The sequence below is a fragment of the Nelumbo nucifera genome, chromosome 3 (assembly GCF_055504915.1).
Source record: "Nelumbo nucifera cultivar China Antique chromosome 3, China Antique-T2T, whole genome shotgun sequence".
NCBI classification, from domain to species: domain Eukaryota; kingdom Viridiplantae; phylum Streptophyta; class Magnoliopsida; order Proteales; family Nelumbonaceae; genus Nelumbo; species Nelumbo nucifera.
Window position 1 is genome coordinate 106,686,213 of NC_142651.1, and position 22,933 is coordinate 106,709,145.

General features: G+C 37.1%; 2 protein-coding genes across 6 annotated transcripts; both read left to right on the forward strand.

Annotated features, from left to right (window-relative positions):
- Positions 1 to 14,170, forward strand: LOC104598783 (putative glutamyl endopeptidase, chloroplastic). 5 transcript variants are annotated; one of them, XM_010261001.3, is made up of 16 exons: positions 64 to 573; positions 1,687 to 1,903; positions 2,496 to 2,606; positions 3,757 to 3,802; positions 4,765 to 4,871; positions 4,968 to 5,471; positions 7,063 to 7,191; positions 7,934 to 8,233; positions 8,322 to 8,780; positions 8,945 to 9,010; positions 9,870 to 9,930; positions 10,024 to 10,173; positions 10,304 to 10,441; positions 13,178 to 13,491; positions 13,607 to 13,653; positions 13,770 to 14,170. In XM_010261001.3, coding segments are annotated over exons 1-15 (2,892 nt in total). In that variant the 5' UTR covers positions 64 to 284; the 3' UTR covers positions 13,608 to 13,653; positions 13,770 to 14,170. The 5 variants fall into 5 exon arrangements, with proteins under 5 accessions (XP_010259304.1, XP_088758286.1, XP_088758285.1 ...); XM_010261002.3 differs by lacking the exon at positions 13,607 to 13,653 and having other exon boundaries at positions 1 to 573; XM_088902160.1 differs by lacking the exon at positions 13,607 to 13,653 and having other exon boundaries at positions 63 to 573; positions 1,351 to 1,903.
- A 6,849-nt stretch (positions 14,171 to 21,019) lies between these two features.
- Positions 21,020 to 22,334, forward strand: LOC104598782 (nicotianamine synthase-like). The gene has a single exon (XM_010260999.3). The coding sequence runs from the start codon at positions 21,131 to 21,133 to the stop codon at positions 22,094 to 22,096; it is 966 nt and encodes a 321-aa protein (XP_010259301.1). The 5' UTR covers positions 21,020 to 21,130; the 3' UTR covers positions 22,097 to 22,334.
- Positions 22,335 to 22,933: the final 599 nt, after the last annotated feature.

The window sequence follows — 22,933 nt, forward strand, 5'->3', positions numbered from 1 at the left end:
ATGCGAGAGGTCCTCCTCCTGCGGTCCTGCTGCCTATTTGAGATGACATCTTCCATTTAGGTTGGCTCACATAGTGTGTTGGGATGCGCAAGGTAGGGTAATGCGCACCCTTAGATTCTCTACCAATACCAAATCACCCATTACTCCATCTTTCCTCTCTCTATCTCTCTGTGCATCACCACAGTACCACACGAAGATGTCGTCATTTTTTAATTATAATTGAACTGATTGATCCAGTCAGTGTGCATATAGTAGTAGTACGACACTACAAATTATCGTTTATAATGCTCCGTCAAAATCTCATTCATCGCTTCTCCCTCCTTTCCTCCTCTTTCCCTCTTTCAACGCTCCTCTTCTCCTGTCCATCTCTTCTCCCTCTGAGTCTGAGATTCTCCACATCAATCCATCCTTCCGGCTTTCTGAGAACTCGTTCTCGAAAATCTCTACAGCCTACGACGAGCTACATGGCTACCTCCAGATTTTTTAATCTCGTTCCTGTTAATTCTGCTCTTGCTGAAGATGGTGGAGGAACCTCAAATGGCTCTCTTTCTTCATCTACAATTGAAGACGAAGGTACACAGTTTTAAGAACCAGTATGCTGTTTCTTTTGTGATTTTTTAATGTTTGGCTGTGTTAACATGGTCTCGATGGTGCCGAATTATTGGTCTGGGTGCTTTTTTCTGTCAGATATTTGATCTAGGTTTCTTTTCAATCAGTTAAATCATTTCAATAAGCTAATTTGCTGCCTGTAATATTCATAATGCTATGTAGAGTAGACTTATAGTTTGAAGAGAAGTTGTTCGACCTACTTCTCTCCAAGTCAATTGTGCATGTAAGCCTATTGAATCCATTTCTTTTTTGGATGTCCATCTACTCAAATGCGTAATGGAAAAACTTCTTATTTCTTAACTCCCGTTTTGGATTTAATCTTCACTTTTTTATTCATGAATGATGATAATCTTTAATCTATTTATGCATTATTACTCCAGTTGAACGTATTCAAGTACTTATGTTAGCTTACTTTATGGCATGACTGGAACTCCATTTCTGTGGTTTTGAGCTAGTTTCTTTAGTAATGGAACTTCAGAACATTTTTTTTTTTAAATTTATAATTTATAATTTTTTGGGTGGCGGTTCAGAGCACTTCAATCAATACATTATATACTTACACTGATCTTATGGAGTTAGGATCTTTAGTAGATGTTTCTTTGCTTCTTACGTTCTTAATGCTGCTACACACAGTGACAAAAAGGATTATTTGCTTTAAAATATCGTTTATTTATTTATTGTGTTTCACCATCTCTCTCTAGTTCAGCATTTTCATCAAGGATATGTATTTGCTTTCTGTAGGATTCTTGCATCTATTCATATTGAAAAAGCCAATAAGCCAATCCCTTTGACACTATATAACATAGATGGTGAACATGGAGGATGTGCTGGACCAAGCATCTTGGTTGCACATAGGAAATTTACTGAAACAGTGCTCATTGCTTGGATGATTTTGATTATTGGTCAAGGAAAAAAGTGTCGACATCTTGTACATCACAGGAATGCAGGCTTTATTCAATATTTACTTCTTGATTTCATCTGATCCGGTTGAAATGTTGAAGATTCAAGTTTAACTGTTCACATATCTTATTATAACTACCTCAGTACCTCTTCCTGACATGTTCTTCCATGCTGTAGAAAATGCTTCCTTGGGTAGTGGATATCGTCTTCCTCCTACTGAAATTAAAGATATTGTTGATGCACCACCACTTCCTGCATTGTCATTCTCTCCGCAGAGGGATAAAATACTATTCCTCAAACGCAGATCTTTGCCTCCTTTGGCAGAACTAGCAAGACCTGAGGAAAAGCTTGCTGGTATTCGGATTGATGGGAAATGCAACAGTAGGAGTCGGATGTGAGTAATAGTAGCTTTAGTTCTCTTTCTTTGTATATGGGCAAAAATATAGACATGCATATATTTCAAGGATATGTTTATCAGTATGTCTTAACATTAAGACATGTCAGACCATGCAGATAAGTTGACCATGTCGTATCTGTATGGTTGCAGTTGTATGAAAAAAATATGTAGAACATAATTCCGCCATATCTGCTTAGTTCTTCAAAGTTCAAACAGAAAGTGGCAAAAGGATCAAGATTACCATCATTAGATTCATTAAGAAACATGTACCATATATAGGCTAGCTAACAAGAAAAGAAGATTAATAAAGGGCAAATTGGCAGGAAACATGTACTATATATAGGCTAGTTATGCTCATCAAATAAGTCAATATTTGGCATAGAAGATCTTGTCGATGGTAACCATTGAGTGATTGGTTTTGTCCCTTCTGTCTGCTTGCCATATGCTACTGAACAGATGGGACTTGGTAGATTCTAGATAGTGGATATTGAAGACTAATTGTTCTTTTTATTTTAGATGATATTTATTCGTGTAGCTTCCTTCAATTAAGTTTCCTATCTTGACAATTAGTGCTAATGTTTACCTTCAGGTCATTCTACACTGGTATTGGGATCCATCAGTTATTACAGGATGGTTCTCTAGGACCAGAGAAAGAGGTACATGGCTTCCCTGATGGTGCTAAGATCAATTTCGTTAGCTGGTAATTTCCAAGTTCCTTGCATAATGCTCCAAATAATGTATATGCAATATGTGAAGCATCCCAAGTATAGGCTAGTAGGCAACCACCCATCCTTTCAACGTTCCACTTGTGCTATCTCAAAATCTTTTGAATGAAATGCCAACTTTTTATTTACTTTATTTCCTTATTTTGTTCTACCATTGTAGTTTTTCCCAACTGGATTGGCTTTGGTCTGCTATTAACTTTTAGAGTGTTCCTCATTTATTAACACGTCTTGAAATGTTTATCCTGCAACTGGGATTTGTTCTAGTGGTAATTTCATCCTAAAAATGTATCAGACAGAGATTCCAAAGAAGTTATTTCTCCAAGTTTAAAGATTTAATGTAATACATAATGCTCTAAGTTGTTCAATGTGGGGGCACAACCCCAAGATCAGAATAAATCTTGGCATAAGAAGTATTGATCATCATCAATACAGGGTCGGCTACATGAATCCTGTTCCATCATTCCTTTATATCCAGTGCCATATCTACTGTTAAACCATGGTCCCTTATATCCACATGAATATTTCTGAAATTGATATTCTGATGGCCCTGTAATATGAGCTTTTAATGAATAACAATAAGAACATGACCAAGATCCCCAACAAATGTTTGGTTGCTGATCAGGCACATCCCTTCTTGATAAATTGGCCACACCCCATGAAAATATAAGAGGAACCCTGTTGATAAAGATAGGAGGTAAAAAACAAAGGGATACTTTTGTCTATTGAAACAGCTTTTTTTTTTTCTTTTCTTTTTGACTAAATTAGGAGTATGGTCCCTTTATCAAACACAATTTATACCTAAATCACCACCCAAATCTTTTCTTTTCCTTTTCTGAAGGAATGAATTTTAATAAATATGGAAATATTGATTGGTTACAATCCTTTTCTTTTTCTTCTTGAAAACAAGGTTTGGACTCTGATACCATTAGCTTGAGCTCTCACAAATGTGGATTCTTCTTGGTGGAACTTGGATCTGTATAGTTTTGTATTTTCTAATGCATATTCTTTTCTAGTGCAATGCATTTCATGTATTCATTTTTGGATCATCCATAAAACTTCTACATGTTTGCCCTACATTCTTACTCTTGATTCTCATTGTTGATTTCCTTTTCCTGTCTCAACAAGGTCACGTGATGGTCGGTACCTATCCTTCAGCATTCGAATTGATGAGGTGATTGACTGATCGCTTAGATTAGACATTATCTCTGAGTTGGTAAACTTCATCTTTAAATCACTTGAGGAGACTCATTTAGAAAAAAAATTCTTAGTCTTTGTTTTATATGCTGCCCAAGAGGTGGTGTGCTAGTGCTATGGAAAAGTTATGAACCTAGCTGACATTGCTTACTTACTAAATAATCATCAAAGAAAAAGCATATGTATCTAGTGCATCAATACATATAGGTGTCAATTTTGAAATTTTAAGCTTCCTTTATTAACTACAGTGTATTTAGATCTTCCTGATTTTTTGCATTGGCATAAAGTATATGTTATCCACATTTAGGGGGTAGACCCATGATTGAATTATCTAGCTAATAAATATCCTATATGCCAAAATCTGAACCAATTTGCATGGTCTATCCACTTTTATCTATTTTTAGCATGCACAACACTGCTCAAAAAAAAAAAAAAAAAAAAAAACTTAGCACACATACAAACATGCATAAGCGCTCAAATATATGGAAGAGAGTGTTGTTCAACGAAAAGGCACACCCATAAAATGAGTGTGGTGGTACTTAGGATGTTGAGATGAATAATTGGAAAGACCAGAAAGGATTGACTAGAAATGAACTCATTCTAGGGAATCTAGGGCAATGTTTGGTTAAAGTTCTCCAAAGAATCACTATTTGGATAATGAGTTTTGAGCCAATGTGTGTTTGTGTTTCTTTTTTGAACTTTTTAGCTTAAAAAAAGTTTTGAGCCCAATTCATTTAATTTGTTCAATTGTCAGCCTTTTCAATTATGACACTTCTAATGTTCAGTTATGTCTTGGCCAATCTGGTTCAACAATTAGTTTCAAGAGATATGTGTCTGACAACTTATATTCAAGTTCTTGTTTAAATTAGATGATGAGAATGCAGTCCTTTAGTCCTCCCTATGCATAAACCTAACACCTTCTGAAAATCCATGATTCAGGAGGACAATAGCAGCAAGCTCAGGGTATGGGTTGCGGATGTTGAAACAGGAATAGCCAAGCCTCTCTTTCAATCACCGGATATTTTTCTGAATGCTGTTTTTGACAAGTAGGTGCAGAATTGGTTTTCAGTGTTTTATTAATGTTTACACATATCTTTTCCTTCCTCCTGTTTGCTGACACTTGTGTTGCTTCTGAATCCCAGTTTTGTTTGGGTAGATGGTTCTACTTTATTAGTTTTCACCATCCCGTTATCTCGTGGGGATCCACCGAAGAGGCCATTGGTTCCTTCCGGGCCTAAAATTCAATCAAATGAGCAAAAAAATGTTGTCCAAGTGAGGACATTCCAGGATTTGCTGAAGGATGAGTATGATGAAGATTTGTTTGATTACTATGCCACCACACAGCTGGTTTTGGCTTCTTTGGATGGGACTGTGAAAGAAATTGGTCCACCAGCTGTGTACACATCAATAGATCCTTCCCCGGATCAGAAGTACCTTTTGGTCAGTTCAATTCACAGGCCATACTCTTTTATTGTACCATGTGGAAGATTTCGAAAGAAAGTTGATGTGTGGACAACTGATGGAAAGTTTGTTAGAGAGCTTTGTGATTTGCCTCTAGCAGAGGATGTCCCCATAGCATTCAATAGTGTGCGAAAAGGGATGCGTTCAATCAATTGGAGGGCAGATAAACCTTCAACACTTTACTGGTATGAATTAGAAACTCTTAATCTCTCAGATTTCCTAAATGAAGAAGAATCCTTATTTTATATATTTGGTAGAAATTAAGAACCTCTTGATTTCAAACTGGAATATTTCAGTACTTTCATGTTATGTTGAGTCTGTTGATTGTGCACCTAATAACATACATGGAGTGATATTTTCATTTCAGATGTTCATTTGATATCTAGAATTCTTTTGTTCAATAATATGATCCAAAGCTGAGAGCATGAAATAGTAAAGAGGTAATAAGAATATAAAAGCAGAGTAGAGTATGACTTCTTTCCTTCCCTTTTTAAAGTAACCAAAATATATATAAAAGTTATATCATATTATATTTTCAGAAAGGGAAGTGTACACGACAGGAAGATGCACAATGTAACAGGAAGCCCTTTTTGCAGAAAACTATTCAGGAAAGAACCATATTACTACACAAAAAAAGCTTTCCCACCTGTGGATTTAGCAAGATATCTTCCATTGAGTTCAGTTCTCCAGGAATCCATCTTATCTGTATTGACATTTGAGTTCAGTTCTCCAGGAATCCATCTTATCTGTATTGACATAACAGTCATTGTTTCTCTTAGCTCATGAAGACAGTAAGCCAATCTTCATGGGCCACTTCACACACTTAATCATCTTGTAGAATTTGCTTGGCCACCTTAATGGCCAAAGATGCATGACAAAGTTGTCTTGCTATGTCTGTACTTGTTAGAAGAGCCATCATGTTGGCTTCTGATCAGTTGGCATCACCAGTTGGTACGCTATAAGCCCAAATAATGTGTCCATCACTCACATCATATCTTAGGAAGATAGCAATCCCAGCTTGCTTAGAGTTCCAGATAGCATCAGCATCAAGCTGAAGGTTAGTGATGCATTGGATGGGATGGCAGAAGCTGGTCCACCAAGGAATGGAGGATTTTAGCCAGATTCCAGATAATAGTTTTCTCACTGATTTCCTTTTATTACATTTTCCAAGTTATAGTTCTTTACTGCCAAGTTCAATTTCTGTATGGTTTTCTTTTTCTTGCACAAGTTTTTGATGGTAACTAGCAAATTTCTTTAATCCAATTAAGAGGAGTTTAATTCCAGTCAGGTACTGTTTCATGTTGAAAGGATGTTCCAATTTTCTTCACATGCTTCAATTAATAGAGTCTATGGGGTTCTTCATTGGTTGTATCCAAAATAGTTGTTCCTGTGTATTAGTATACTGTTACCTAACCTGGATCAGAAAATGCATACTGACAGTTTATTATATAGCATCAGAATTTGGAGTTATCATTACTTAGTTGTGTTGCTGAAAACTGCGGGATAGTTCCTGTATAAACAAACATGAGATTTTTGCCATGATACTATAAGAATCATCTCTTACTTTAACTTCCTGACAATAAAATATTACTACATCTAGTACCAATAAAAAACTACATATATTGCATCTACAACAACATAACAGTTAGTCATAAGATTTTATTTAAATATTAGCACAAGCATACGCACTGATAGTCCCCCCGTCCTTTCAACCACAATTGTAATTAGAATTATGTATTATGATATTTGTTTTAACTTTTCAACTTGAATTTCCAGGGTAGAGACACAAGATGGAGGTGATGCAAAAGTGGAAGTTTCTCCACGGGATGTAATTTATACACAGTCTCCTGATCCTTGTGATGGTGAAGAACCAAAGGTCCTACACAAACTTGACCTTCGTTTTGGGTATGAACATGAAGTTCCCTCTAGATGCTTACCTTATTGACTGAGTGTATGAGGGTTTTGCACATTTGGGATATGGTGGGAACTTTCCTAGTTATATCATGGCTGTGGTTCTTTCCAGCTATGTAACAAATACTTTGTTTCAGATCTGCCATGTCAGTCTTTTGTTAGACACACATGGTGGTTAGCCAAATAGGTTGTTCTTATAATCATAACTAGTTATATTGGCTTTAGTTTTCTTCCATATGCTTAGTTCAGTCTCTATAAATGAACTTCCAAAGTTATTGTTTCTGTGTGGGAAGCTGGGAATACTTGTTTGCCAATGTTAGATGAAAACAATTCTATGATATTCTTATGGGGTGCTGATTTTTTTTGTGTATAATTTTACATGCAATAATATTATTTATTACACTCTTCTATTCATTTGCTCTGTTTTCTTTTTCTCCTAATTTTAATAAATAATTTGAAGTACTTTCTTCTGAAAAAGGGTTTGTCTTATAGTTTTTTTATATATATGGTACTAACCATTACAGGAATTTCCATTTCTCTACATGATTCAATTTGCATTTTCCATAACATGTAGTCTATAATCCAGTAATGGTTGTGGCACTTAATAAATTGATGGACTTTCCATCAATTAATGATCTTTATCTATTTTGTCAAAAACATTAATTTAATGATCTCTACAGCATTGCTGATTATTTGAACCTGGTATACTGATTTTGTGATGTCATTATCTCTATAGAGGTATCTCCTGGTGTGACGATTCATTGGCTTTAGTTTATGAATCTTGGTACAAAACACGTCGAACAAGAACTTGGGTCATCTCTCCTGGATCTGAAGATGCAAGTCCACGGATTCTATTTGATAGGTCATCGGAAGATGTCTACTCTGATCCTGGGTCCCCAATGATGCGAAGAACACATGCTGGGACCTATGTTATTGCTAAAGTAAAGAAGGAAGGTGATGGAGGGACTTATATTTTGCTAAATGGAAGTGGTGCAACACCAGAAGGGAACATCCCATTTCTTGATTTGTTTGGCATGTAAGTGTTCCACAACTATTAAGTTGCAGAGGATATTTGGCGTATTGATGCCACAGGAAACTAACAAAAATACTTCTTTGTTTTTCAGAAATACAGGTAGCAAACAACGAATATGGGAGAGTGATAAAGAAAAGTATTATGAGACAGTTGTTGCCTTGATGTCAGATCAGAATGAGGGTGACTTGTGTATTGATCAACTGAAAATATTGACTTCTAAAGAGTCAAAAACAGAAAACACTCAATATTACATACAGAGTTGGCCAGATAAGAAGGTCTACCAAATTACTAACTTCCCCCATCCATACCCTCAGCTGGCCTCATTACAGAAAGAGATGGTTAGGTACCAGAGAAAGGATGGTGTTCAACTTACTGCAACGCTATATTTGCCTCCAGGATATGATCCCTCTAAAGATGGTCCCCTTCCATGTCTTGTTTGGTCTTACCCTGGAGAGTTTAAAAGCAAAGATGCCGCTGGACAGGTCCGTGGTTCTCCTAATGAGTTTGCAGGCATAGGTCCAACATCAGCCCTTCTTTGGCTGGCCAGAAGGTATTTATCTTTCTTGTTCCCTCAGTGGCTTTTATCTTCTTCCATCTTTCCTGGTATGATTGATCTGTTTGTTACCGCATTTCCTTTTGCTAGAATCTCTGTTGTAGGATTTTGTGATTAAATACCTTTGGGACAAATATAATTAATGGTCCCATGTCCTGCAGATTTGCTATTCTATCTGGTCCAACAATACCAATCATTGGTGAGGGTGATGAAGAGGCAAATGACAGGTAATCTGATTCCCATCTTTCCAGGAAAGGTGGTTTCTTTCTCAAAGTCCTGTAAAGTTCCATTTTGTACCCAAATGCAGATCCTATCTATCAAATAAATGTGGTCACAGGTCCACCTATCTTGTCTCTTCACATATCATCCTTACCAATGGAATCTCTATTTCATACACTGCTTCAGATTTCTGTTTGCATGCTTCTCTTGTTACCCAGTGGTTATTTTTTTGGGAATGGTGATGCTTACACAATAGGCTAGGGGTCAGTTGTGAGGAATGATGGAGGTGGGATTTGATTGCAGGTCTTCGGTTTACTTCTCAAGACTTGACCTAGTTATTTCTCTGTGCATTACAGAATTATTTTCATAGATGGTGTTTATCCCCCTTTAATTCATTTAGAATCAAGGTTCAGAAGGATTAGGGAAGATATTTCCCATTTGTTCTTTGAAAAGTCTTATTTGCATTAGCATGTATGTGAAACTTCAGGAATATATTGATTGGATTTCTTCCTCAACTAGTGTGGAATCTTTTTTTTTTTTCCAGTTTTTGTTATTAACCCCAAGCTTTACTTCCAGTGGAAGGATGGAAACCATTAAATTTTTATTAGATATCCAAAAATACTTGGGGAGGGGGGGGGTTTAAATACCTTACCCCTTAGAAGCTATACAAGTTGATCATTGGTTCACAAAAAACAATCAGCCCAATGACCACTAAAAGCCAAAACCAAAACTGACTCTATACCATCTAGTAAAAGGAATTTTCTTTTTCTTTTATTATCAATTCAACTGTTATTAAATCTAGAAAAACTAAGTTCTGTAACTTGAAATTTTAGAATTTTATCCATATATGTAACTTGTCTTAAACAGGTATGTGGAGCAGCTGGTTGCTAGTGCTGAAGCTGCAGTCGAGGAAGTTATACGGCGGGGGGTAATCTTCTGCAAAATTTCTCCCTGGTAAACATCATTGGTATATTTGTATATACATTATGACTTGGTTTTTCTGGTCCAACACCTGTTTTAGGTGGCTCATCCAAACAAAATTGCTGTTGGAGGTCATTCTTATGGGGCATTCATGACTGCAAATCTCCTAGCACATGCTCCCCATCTCTTCTGTTGTGGAATTGCTCGCTCTGGGGCTTACAACAGAACACTTACTCCTTTTGGTTTTCAGGTAATAGCATCTTATGACTCGTCCAAATCCATTTTTCCTTAACAAATTGTCAAGAGCTTTTGCTTTTGCTCTCCTTGTCTGCAGTGATTTGCATTTCATGCCTTTTTACTCTATGCTGTCACTGTTGTAGAATGAGGACAGAACACTTTGGGAGGCCACTAGTACTTATGTTGAGATGAGCCCTTTCATGTCAGCCAATAAAATTAAGAAGCCTATATTACTTATTCATGGGGAAGAAGACAATAATCCAGGAACACTAACAATGCAGGTAAAGTTAAAGTTTTTGGTTTTATTGTACTGCTATAGAATGCAACATGATAATCATATTGAGAGAGAATATATTTTCTTCTCCTATTCTTGTTTGTTCTTGTCTCCACTTTTCCACTGAACCTTATATGTCTCTCTCTCTCTCTGTCTCTCTCTCTCTCTCTCTGTGGATTGTTATCATAGTGTACACATAATTCTTGTTTATTCTTTATACTATTCGAAGAACTTTCTTTGGGGGCCTGTCCGTAACAATCATTTTAGAAAAAATGCCTTTTGAACAGTTATCATGAATTGAAATTGCATATACTGTTAAACAGAATTCAGCATAAAAGATTCTGTAATTACTTTTTCAAAAACGGAATAGAACTGAAGTTATTTTGAGTATATTGAATTCTGTGAGTTGAATAATGATATTCCTGGTAAATTGAAATATTAACTGATAAAGGAAATGATAAAAGGAAATATTAGAAGATGGCACCAATACAGGCTCTGCTTTATGGTACGGCATGTTGGATAATTTAAATGTCTGCTGAACAAAGTTGTGATTTAGATGCTGAAATGGATGACTGACAAGAATGTGATGGAAGCAAAATGAAAAATGTGAAAAGTTGAGCAATCCCAAAATACTCTTGACATGTGATATGGTCAACAAGAGTCAATTGTGATGTTTTGGACATGTCAGAACAATGACATACAATTAAAAAGAACAAGAAAAACAAAGAAAAGGGAGGTTGACCAAAATGGTTTTGGCTTTAAAAAGCAGTAAAGATTAAAGAACAATCTTCATGGAAGAGATGGCTCTAGACTGGCTAATGGTGGAAGCCGGTTTTGCTGGCCTGGAAACAGACAGATAGTTGGAAAAAAGGCAATCTTAATCTATATGTATATATTAAAATGGAATGTGCCAAGCTGGCACTTTCCTATTTGTGGTTCATTCTTGATGTCATTTATCTTTATTCTGGTTTCTTCTCAAAGGCACTTTTTTCTGTTTTTTTTTTAATTTTCTAATTTTAAGTTGAACAAAATAACTCAAGTGACCAATCACCTTAAGACTTTTAACACTCCTCATTAATACACCAGTAACTCTCTCTCTCTCTCTCTCTCTCTCTCCTCTTTCCCATTAACTCTTTTAATAATCTCTCATTAATTATAATGTCATTAACTCTCTCTCCTTTAATAACTCATGCCACTAATTCTCTCTCATCTCCATTACTCCATTAAATTGCATAAAACATTAACTTTATCTATATATTCATTTCAACTTAACTATATATATTAGATATATTTGCATTAAACTGTAATTATTAGTAAAGATCAATTATATTAAAATTGAGATATTCAACTATTGCACTAAATAATCTACTTCCATTTAAAATTATAATCCATTTATATTTCATTTAAGAATAATAAAAATTAGTTAACCATAACAAAAATAATTTAATGAGTTACTTAAATAAAACAAAATAATTATTGTTATTGATAAAATAATTTTATTAATATAATAAAAAGAATTTAATTAATAAAAGGAATAAGATAAGTTCCAATGAAAAATAAAAATTTATATAGTTAATTGAATTTCATAAGTAATTTAAATTTAACAAAAACTTAATATACTTAGTAAATTTAATTTTAAATATAGTTTAGTTATTTTAGAATCAATTTAATTTCCATTTAAAAATAAGGATAATTTTAAAAACCTCCTTGGGTTTTCTAACAGTATTATGGAACTCCCCAATGTTTTGACCTTAACAAAAGCCCTTCACCAACATTCCAATTAAAAAATGTTGATGTAGTGCATTAATTTTACTTCTTTTTTTATTTCTTTTTGAAGGACTACACAACCGGGGGTAACCCATCCCCCAACCCAGGTGCATGTGGGATTCAATCCCAAGTCTCTACTACGACCAACAAGAGACCTTACTTTGTCCAAGAAGAGTAAGGAGAGTTATTCTTTGAAAGTTGTTTGGCAAAATAAATTAGTGGAGGGTAAAGTTGAAACTTTAAATTATGTATGATAATGTATTTGCACCTTTTTCTCAAAACTATAGTGGAGGGTAAAGTTGGTAACTTCAATGTCTTTGTTACAGAAAAGCCAAGTGAAAGGAGATATCTGCACTTATTTCTCAAAACTATAGGGGAGGCGTTTGTTTGTGTCAAAACACAAAGGTGGTTTATAGAATTGTTATAAGAGGATTTTTTTTTTATAATTTTACCTAAAAATGATACAAACAAATAATAAATAAAAATTAATAAAAAATTATTTTAAAAAATAGTATTAAGATACAAAAAAATAATACAAATTTATCTAGAGAATAGGAAATTGGCCACACTCTCATTGAAGTGCAACTTGGATTGTGATTGGATAAACTAAGCATAACCCAAAAAATAATATATGAATTGAACTTAGATGGACACCATTTAATTGGAAATGTCATAGAACTATATCTTCAAATTTTCTTATAAATAACACGGGTCCTGACTAGTAAAAAGTAAATGTAAGAAAAGTTGTCTGGAAGAAGGCAATGATGGCGGTGGTGGTGACCATGATGTTCTGTACTTTCAAAACTCCTGCCACACTAATTTCTATATTCAACAAAGTTTTCTCAATTTCAATATCTTGCATTCAAGATATTTTATTTTTTTTTGGCTGCATTTTTTCCTTACCTTCCTGAATTTTAGTTCCTTCCCCACCCTCCAATGGTGACTTGCTACTTATTTTACTTTGCATTTGAAACAGTCAGACCGTTTCTTCAATGCCCTTAAAGGCCACGGTGCACTCTGCCGCTTAGTTGTTCTTCCCTTTGAGAGTCATGGTTATGCTGCACGAGAGAGCATCATGCATGTCCTTTGGGAGACAGATAGGTGGCTGCAGAAGTACTGTATATCAAATTCTTCTGACATAGTTGCAGATCGTGATGATTGCAAGGTTGATGGAAACAAAGCCAAGGATGATCTTGGTGGCAAAGCAGTTAGTGTTGGTGGGGAAGGTGGGCAAGAGCAGGATGATGTAGATCAGGACGAATTTCTGGTCACACTGAGGTCATTGTTGTGGTAACTTCTCTCCCATTGTTGTCTTCCCCTCTCTGTTGAGTTGAGAAATGAAACAAGAATGAAGTTTTTTTAATGGTATTAGTGATTCTGTTTGCTAATAAGTTGCTCTCCACAGACAATTGAAACTTGAAAGCACAATTTAGGGCTCAGACTTTTTTTTTGGTAAGAAAGGGCTCAGGCTTATGTATAAGAATATGTCTAAATTTCATTGTTGTGCTCCTGATTCATTCCGATGATGTTTCAAGTTTTTAACAGCATTTAGACCATATTCTTTGCAGATCAAGACTTGCTACTCATGTTTTGATGCTTAAAAAAACACAAGCTCTCTGACATGATTCACCAACGGGTACCAAGTTAAATGAGCAGAGCATCAGTCTGGTCAACTTCTGATTTGATCAGATATACGATTTACACCTGACAAGAGGTGATGCTTGGCCTGTGAGATGTATCATGGATGGTATCATTCAGAAATTATCTAGTCGCATCCATATTTATGCGCCACCGATTGTAATATATTTGCATTGTTTTCCCGCCATGGGTTGTGCCATTGTTGTTGCGGTCCCTTAGTTTTATAAAGCGCTACATCTTAAAAACTTAATTGTATGCTTCATGCTTGCGTTTGAAATGCATGCCTCTTATTCTCATTAGAGATGATTCAATCAATAAACAAGGTTTGCCTAGTTCATTTCTTAACAAATTCAAGGCTTCGCAAGTTTCACTTGCGTAGCTTATTGATTAGTACTTCTTGTGACGTCAGTTCACAGTTCATGTTTGTCCCAGTCTCACATTCACTATTAAGCCCATAAGCTACAAAAGCTGGCTGGAACCTGGAAGCTATTATCGATGATAAGTATCATGCCTCCTGCCCACACTGTCCAGATGGTTTCGAGGCACTGATTCAGAGCCCGTTTAGGAGGGCTTCTCCGTTGATTGAGCTGTGTTAATTATGCAAATCTATTTTCGGCTTTCTGGTTTTTTATTGAACATGACCCAACGGCTTTCAGGGTTTCTCAAGTTCATGCAATGCCAGAGGCTGCTGCATGAAAGCGCTCCCAAACAGGCACTCCCTACCCCATGCCTAATGGTGCTCCTCCGATCACCAAGGTTCAAAGTAAGATGAGGTACAAATACTATAAGGAAAATATATTTTAGTAGCTTATGTGAGCTGTAAAGTTTGAGCTACTTGGATGTACCTAGGAAACCAAGAGACCTGGGTTCAAGTAGTATGCAAGGTTTAAAAAATCAACACGTATCAGCTCGTATTGGCCGATATGCTCCTATAGAGTGTACCGGGGTTTTGATTAGTTCAGGGGGTGGATGGACTTTAAACCATAGTTTTCAAAATTGGACTGGACCGGACAGTCGGACTGGAAAAACTGGGAACCGGTCACCTGATCGGTTCCGTTTTCCCCCAAAACCGCTTTTTTCCTTAATACCGTTGATTTTGGTCAGCAAACCACTGAATCGGCCAGTTAACCGTTCAAACCGGTAACCGGACCCGTAACCGGTTTGATCATCGGTTCGTTTTTAAAAACCATGCTTTAAATTGACCCCTTTGAACCGAATTTGAAAAAAACTAAAAAAATAACTGATACTGCCCGATACAGCTTTACGGGCATGTTGGGCATATCTATATTTTGAACCTTGGTAGTATGTATGGGAGTTAATGAGACATAAAGGGAGAGTAACTGAATACTTTGAATGTAAAAGTTAGGTGAAAGGATAATTTTGAACTTGAATGCCTTAAAAATAAGAATTAAATGGGAGGTTAGGCTTAAATATACTAGTTAATGAGACGTAATAAAAGAGTGACTTGAATTAGAATGCTTTAAATATGGAAATTAGAAAGAAGTTAGGCTTAAATATGGTAATATGATACCAGCATTGATAATTCTTTCCCGGTAGACGGCATTGAAGCCAGCATTGCTTTCCTAATATGGGTACGAAGATTGAACAATTCACGTGGGTTTTTGATTGGTTAAAGTTTTTTCAATATTATCAAAACATATATATGCTTTCTGTAAGTTATCAAGTTACAAACCGAAGTGACCCAACCAATCGAGGGCTGGCTTGTTGGTGTGTTAGCTGGGTTGTTCCAGCATTGATTTGGAATCAAATCCCGTAACCAGCACTTTAAAAAAAAAAAGGGTAAAAGGAAAAAGGGGGGAAAGGTTATTGCTGATTAACCAAAAACTATCTAAAAAAAGCTATAATGGGTACTATTCACTATTTTTTTAGTATAATCTAGAAAATAGTATATATTTTAGGTAACATGCACGTTAAGTCATAATTTACGAAAAGGCTTAGGAGAGATTTATCATCTTTGAGAAAAGAGTTTAATTAGAGAAGATCGCATGCCTACTCCTGTCTCCGAATTGATTAACATTGTTTTCCTTTTCTTTTGAAAAATGTTTAGTGACTTAGTATTTATTTATAGTTTTTGCTTTTGGGTTTATATGTAGGGCTTTATTCCCTTTTTGGTAAGTTATTTTTCCGGGTAAATATAATTACCTGGGTAAGTTTTTTCTGGGAAACACTTATCTGAGTAAGTGTATTTATCCATGTTCTTTCATTTCCTAGATAAACAAGGTAATGACCATTTTAGCCATAAAAATCTATTATTAAAAGGGGAATTTTTGTCACATTCAATCGTCCGGGTCGACCCGTGATGTCATAAATAAATTAAAAATAAATAATAAAAAATAGCATAAAATTAAATAAAAAACAAAAAAATACAGAAAATAAAACTATCTAAATAAAAAATAATATAGTACAAAATACATAAAAAATATAAAAATAAAATACAAAAAAAAATCTAAAAAATACAGAAAAAAAACAAAAATTCAGAAAAAAAACTCTAGAATGTTAAGTCCTAAATTGCAAAAATCCTTGACCTAAAATCAAGATTCACAGAGATAGATTCCCTTGGCACCAAAATAAAAGAGAAGAAATATGAGCATTCACTCTAGAATGTTAGATTGCTATGCAACCAAGATTGATCTGTAAAAGACTTCAGTACACATTAATTTTACCTAATTGATAAAAAAAAGTACACTAATTTTTACTTGGAAGTGCTACAAATTCGCCTGCCGTAAAGCCTAGAAGTGTTGCAAATTGCAAAAAACGCTAGCCGTCGTCGATTGTCGTTAATCGTGGTCGATTGGTGTGTGTCACCTTCGAACGCTAGAAGTGCTAGCTACCGCAGGTGGTCGATTGGGTGTGAGGGATGGCCGCCGCTGCAAACTCGCCTGCCGCACCTAGAAGTGATGCAAATCACAAAAAACGCTAGCCGCCACTGCAAACTCGCCATCACCAGTTGCTGTTAGTCACGGTCGGTTGGTGTGTGTCGCCGTCGAACGTCGGAGGTGCTGGCCACCGCAGGTGGTCGGTTGGGTGCGAGGGATGGCCACTGCTGCAAACTCGCCTTTCGCAAAGCCTGGAAGTGCTGTAAATCGCAAAAAACAATGGCCACCACTGCAAATTTGCCGTCACCAGTCGCCATTAATCACCGTCGGTCGGTGTGTATTGCCGTTGAACGCCGAAGGTGCTGGCCGCCATAGGGGGTCGGTTGGGTGTGAGGGCTGAGAGGAGGGAAGAACGAAAATGGGTTCTAACCCTACGTTCGATTAATTGATTTGGGATGGGGATATTAAACGAATTTTATTTTTTGTTTTTATTTTATTTTATTTAAAACATTGAAAATAAAAAAGAAAACCCGCGAACCGCTACCCGGGTCGAACGGTTTAGTGGTTCGATCGCTCGGGTTAGCGGTTTTTTGACCTTTTCAACATTTTTTTTAAGATTTCCGGTTTTTAGTGTAACCGGACCCGGGGGCCTGACTAGTTACCGATTTTTCTGGTCCAACCGTTCGGTCCGGTCTGGTTTTGAAAACCATGCAAAATCCCGAAAAAGAACATGGGTTTCTAAGGGGTAGGGTTGAGTTTGTAAGGGAGAGCCATTTGTATCTTGGGCATGGGGCAAGGTGGGCTAGGTCCTCTTTTGTTGCTTTTTTCCTTCCCATGATATGTTTAATAAAATTTTAAGGGGGCTGCCCCTCCACCTAGAGTAAAGTTTGGAGCTATAAAAAGATCAATATCTATCTTGCGTCACAGATTTACCTTATATTGAGATAAAAACCATGGCATCATCGATCAACCTGATCAAGCAAGTATAGTCTTCTTCCAATTGTGTTCTCAGAAACCATCATCATCTAAGCCTTATACCAACTATATGGGGCCCTCTACATGAATCCTGTTTTGCCATCCTATTCTGTTTAATGCTATATTCATTGTTAATTTATGGGTGCTCAAATCATGCCTTTCTAGCATTGTAGATTTACCCTATTTTGAGATGACAAATTAAACCATTGCATCATCGACCAACCTGATCAAGTAGGTTAAGTCAAGGTTTTAAAAACCAACCTGAAAACGGAACCGTTCTAGCTATCGGTTTTCGGGTAAGCGGTTCGACTATCCGGGTCGAATGGTTCAGATGGTTTGCATATTAGGGCAAATATTTTATATGAGTTATGAGATTTGAGAAAGGAGAGAAGAGATGTCGGCTAAGAAAGAAAAGAAAGAAAGAAAGGAGAAAGGAAAAAAGAAAAGAGAAAGGAAAGGAAGGAGGGAAGAAGGAGGAGGGAAGAAGGAAGAGGAGGGTGGTTCGACTCTCATCGGCGATGGCGAAGCGGTGGCAATGGACACAAATCTGAGTTCTCAGATCTAAGATCCGAGTTTTCAAATCTTCTTCTTCTTCTTCTTCCTCTGATTTGAGACATGAACTCAGATCTGAGTCCATGTGTTTCTCTCCTGCAACTTTATACTGCGAACCGTTCTCTGGGTCAAATGAGTCAACGATTCGGCCATTCGGGTCAGCAGTTTTTGACCCAGGAACAGGTTAAGGGTGAAACGAAACTGGTTGTTTGGACGGTTTCTGAGCCGAACGGTCCAACCGTCCGAATCAACGACGGTTCAAAAACATTGGGTTAAGTTTTCTTCCCATTGTGCTCCTAGAAACCATCATCATCATTATTATCTAAGCCTTATCCCAATTAGGGGGAGGGGGTGTTTATATGAATCTTGTGTTGCTATTTCATTCTATTCAACACCATATCCATTGTTAATTTATGGGTGCTCAAATCATTTCTTATTACTTAAGTACTTCTTGACAGTGCTATTCTAAGCATGTGATTAAACAATCTCAATCTGTTTTCTCTCATTTTATCACCCATTAGAACTAGTCTTAGGTTCCTTTGTAAGATTTCGTTTCTCTCTGTTTTTTCCTCGTTTTACCACTGATTCATTCAAGCATTTACAGTTTTGCCACTCATTTTTTGGGCAATGTTGCTTCTTAATTAAATGCCCAACACTTTGTTTCATACAACATAGTTACCTAAAGTGTCATTCACCTATCACATGATGCACCCCTCCATTTTGCACATCCTATTTTAACTCTATGGGTAAACATCTTCTTCAATCTTTCCTTTCTTACGAATTATGAATTATGGAAGACGAAAAAAATGTCACACTGAGTAATCAATGCTCCTAGAAACAACTGATATAGACAATCTAACTGAAATTTCAACATCCTCAGCCTTAGTGCAGAATGATTTGAGTGGACGACATTGACTTGGTCGAGATCGTGGTCATGGTCATGATGCTTTCAACTTGTGTATGTACTGTGCCTACCCTTGATGCTTGCTTTGGCGCTAATGATTTAAGTCACAAACAACAAGAACACCATGGCCGTTGCTTTTTGAAGCATATATATATAGAATATATAGCAGCAAAAACATCTAAAGGAATGGAGGGGAAGAAAAATTGCACTTGGAAGAGTGAAGAGTCACATCCCATCTCAACCTCGAGTAGTCGCGTTAATCCTCCTTTTTGCAGAGTGAGTGGCCAAATTGGCCAAAAAGGGATGATAGACATGCACTTAGAAGCAGACAAATCTGCATGTATAAAATGCAAATGCATCCTCATATATATATATATATTGACATAATATCCTCCAATGTCTACATTTGGATCTGATGAACAAAGACTACTTAATTTAGTGGCCTTGATTTAAAACAATAAGTTCAAAACAGAAAACGCCAAAGACAAAAGCAGAAGCAGAGTGCATCAAGTGGAAAGGTAGTAGTAGCACTTCAATAAAGGAGAGACTGATGAGCCTTGAATTGCACCATTGAAATATGAAAAAAAGGATAAAGAAACAACAAAACAAGAACACTAGCTACCCTCATGACTCATGAGGTAGTAATAGCTGAGTTTTAATTGAGAGAGAACTCCCTCCATGACATCAAATGTCGACATTAGTACATTATATTTATTGGCTACAAGGGCGTTTATTCCTACCCACCTTTTCTTTTCCTTTTGGACTAAAGCCTGCACCCTGCTGGTGGGCTCATACCTACTACTTGCATCTAACAAAGTCTTAATGCTTAGCTCCAACTGGTTGGACATAGAGATAGATCCATTAACATTATCATAGAGATAGATTCAATAACATCCCAATCAGCCATTGAAGCCATACATTGGGAACATCTCCCCATGAATGTTAAAAGGAGATTTTCTCAATGTGTGGTTGCAGTGGCCTCTTAGGGACAGTGTTAATTGGGATTGTTTTATTGGCAGCAGATCCTTATTTTGACAACAATAAAATCTATTCAAGGATCTCACTTGACAGCTTAAGCTTTTAGGTTCAAAGGTTCTTTTAAGGTGGTACTAGTGCCACTTTGACCAAGTGGTCTAATGTTCAATTCTCGTCACCCCATTATAATTAATTAAGTTTCAACCCAAAATATGGGTGGGCCTGTATTGTCCACGTTTCAAGCTCATTGGGCTTTTGTGTGAGGGGGCATGTTAGTGAATAAAAACTAACAACTGTGGGCCATGACAATTGCCATGTTTCCAAAAATGGAATTAAGTTCTGTTAATCTTATTCTTATTCCATGGAATTCAAATGGTGTTAGATCTCTTCCCTTCTAAAAACATAACTCACAGACCAAAATCTCAACATGGGGCAAAGATATTGAGGAGAATCAATAATTTAATCTTTAAATTGGATGGGAGAATTATATATGTGCTATTCTTATGAGGAAAAATCGGCAATAGGAGGAAAAAAAAAACGAGAGGTCTTTTTTACTTTTCTCAATGTTGCTTTTACCTTCCAACCACGGGAAGAATTGAAATCAGCAAAGTTTCAAGAGGGTGATTTCAACCAGAGAGAGGTAGAAGGTGGTATCTCAAGGTACACACTCCGTCACTAGGAACGAGGTTTTAGACAATTATCAGAAACAGTAAGGGTGGTTTAAGATAATAGTTAAACAATACGGGTATAGTTTGTTAATTAACTAAACAGTAGGAAATTTGACTACCAATATTGCCAATATTTAATGCATTAAATTACTAAGAGCAGAAACATTAATGGGGAGAATGAATATCACACTACTCAAATTGGTTGGCCATAGTTGTGCCCAGCTCTCTCTGGGCCCCGCTATAATGTTCATAAATAACAATTCGGCTGTGGATGTGGAGTGTGTCCCTCAGCAGCAGGAAGAAGGAAGACAGAGTGGTCGGTCGGGTGTGTCTGGGCTTGCTATCTCACCTTAATTATAGTACGTGCCCACAGTGTAGACATGGGCTCTCAAGAGGAGGAGATGCTGGTGCAGAAGATTTGTGAGCTCTACGACAACATCTCGAAGCTGGAGTGCCTTGAACCATCCAAGGATGTCGATCTGCTCTTCACCCAGCTTGTGCGCGCATGCATTCCGCCCAGCCCTATCGATGTTAGCAAGCTGTGCAAGAGCGTACAGGACATTCGTTCCAAGCTCATCAGACTCTGTGGACAAGCTGAGGGACTCCTGGAGAACCACTTCTCCACCATCTTGGGATCCTACGACGACAACCCACTCCACCACCTCAACATCTTCCCATACTATTCCAACTACCTCCAGCTTAGCCACCTGGAGTTCACCTTACTCAGTAACCACTGCATCCATGTCCCCAGCCGAGTTGCTTTCGTGGGTTCGGGTCCCCTTCCCCTTACCTCCATTGTATTGGCCTCTTATCTGCTCAGGACCACCTCCTTCCACAACTATGACATTGACCCATCCGCCAACTCCAAGGCACTCCGCCTGGTATCATCTGATCCTGACTTGTCACAGCGAATGTTCTTTCACACTACTGATATCATGAATGTCTCCAGTAGCCTTCAAGACTACGACGTTGTGTTCTTGGCAGCTCTGGTTGGCCTGGACAAAGACGAGAAGGGTCGAATCATAGACCACCTGGCTAAGCACATGGCCCCTGGAGCCCTTCTGATGCTGAGGAGCGCCCACGGTGCTCGAGCATTTCTTTACCCAGTGGTCGATCCTTGTCACCTCCGCGGCTTTGAGGTGCTTTCTGTGTTTCATCCGACCGACGAGGTCATTAATTCGGTCGTGATTGCCCGCAAGCATCCGAAGCCCACGCACGCACTGGAGCAGGGGCTCGGGCTCAGCCCCATGATACTGCCCAGCAAATGTTCTGAGATCCAAGCCTTCAATCCCCTCAACCATGGCAGCATGATTGAAGAATTGGCCATAGAGGAGCAGCATTCTTGAATCCAATTGCTTTTTAAGGTTAATTTTCATGTTCGTCTCCACTCCATCTCTCCCAACAATTTGAAGCCTCCGTTATTAGCTGGAGCCCCTTTATTTATATATGTTACTTGCTTTTTAAGGTTTTCATGTTTGTCTAGCTCCTCATGCATGTACTTGCCTCATGTGTCCTGGCTGTGTCTTTGCATCTTATATATGCTTAGTTGCCTTTGAGAAAATAAAGAAACCCGATTTTCACTTCTGTTGAGTGTTGACCAGTTTTTCTTAATTTGGCTGTGGTTGGTGGGGCTTCTTACCTTTAAACGGGTTTTTTTAGAAGCGCTTTTTTTATAAGTGCTTTTAAAAAAGCGTTTAAAATCCACTTGGTAAGGTGCTTTTTTCGTTTTTTAATAAAAAAACACTTATTTGACAAAATTACTAGGTTCAAAATCAATGTTTTAAAAATTAAATAACCCGAAAACGGAACTGTTCTAGCCACTGGTTATGGGTTGACGATTCAAATGGATGACCCATTTTGACAACAAAATTTTAAAAATAAAAAATGGTCAAAAACTGTTAAATAGGTCGACAATTCAACCGCCGAGATGAACAGGTTACTGACCGATTCAATGGTTTTTGACCAGAGACTGGGTTTGGGGTAAAACAGAACCAATTGCCTGGATGATTAGGTTCCCTGGGTAAACATGAAAAACATGTACACCATTATTTGGTTCAGAACAGTCTAATGACATCAACATTCTAGAAATGAAACAATCATGTATTTTAAATGAGTAAACAATCATGTATTTTAAATGAGTAAACAAGGAACATTCCAGATTAAAGGGTAAACTTGAAAATTGA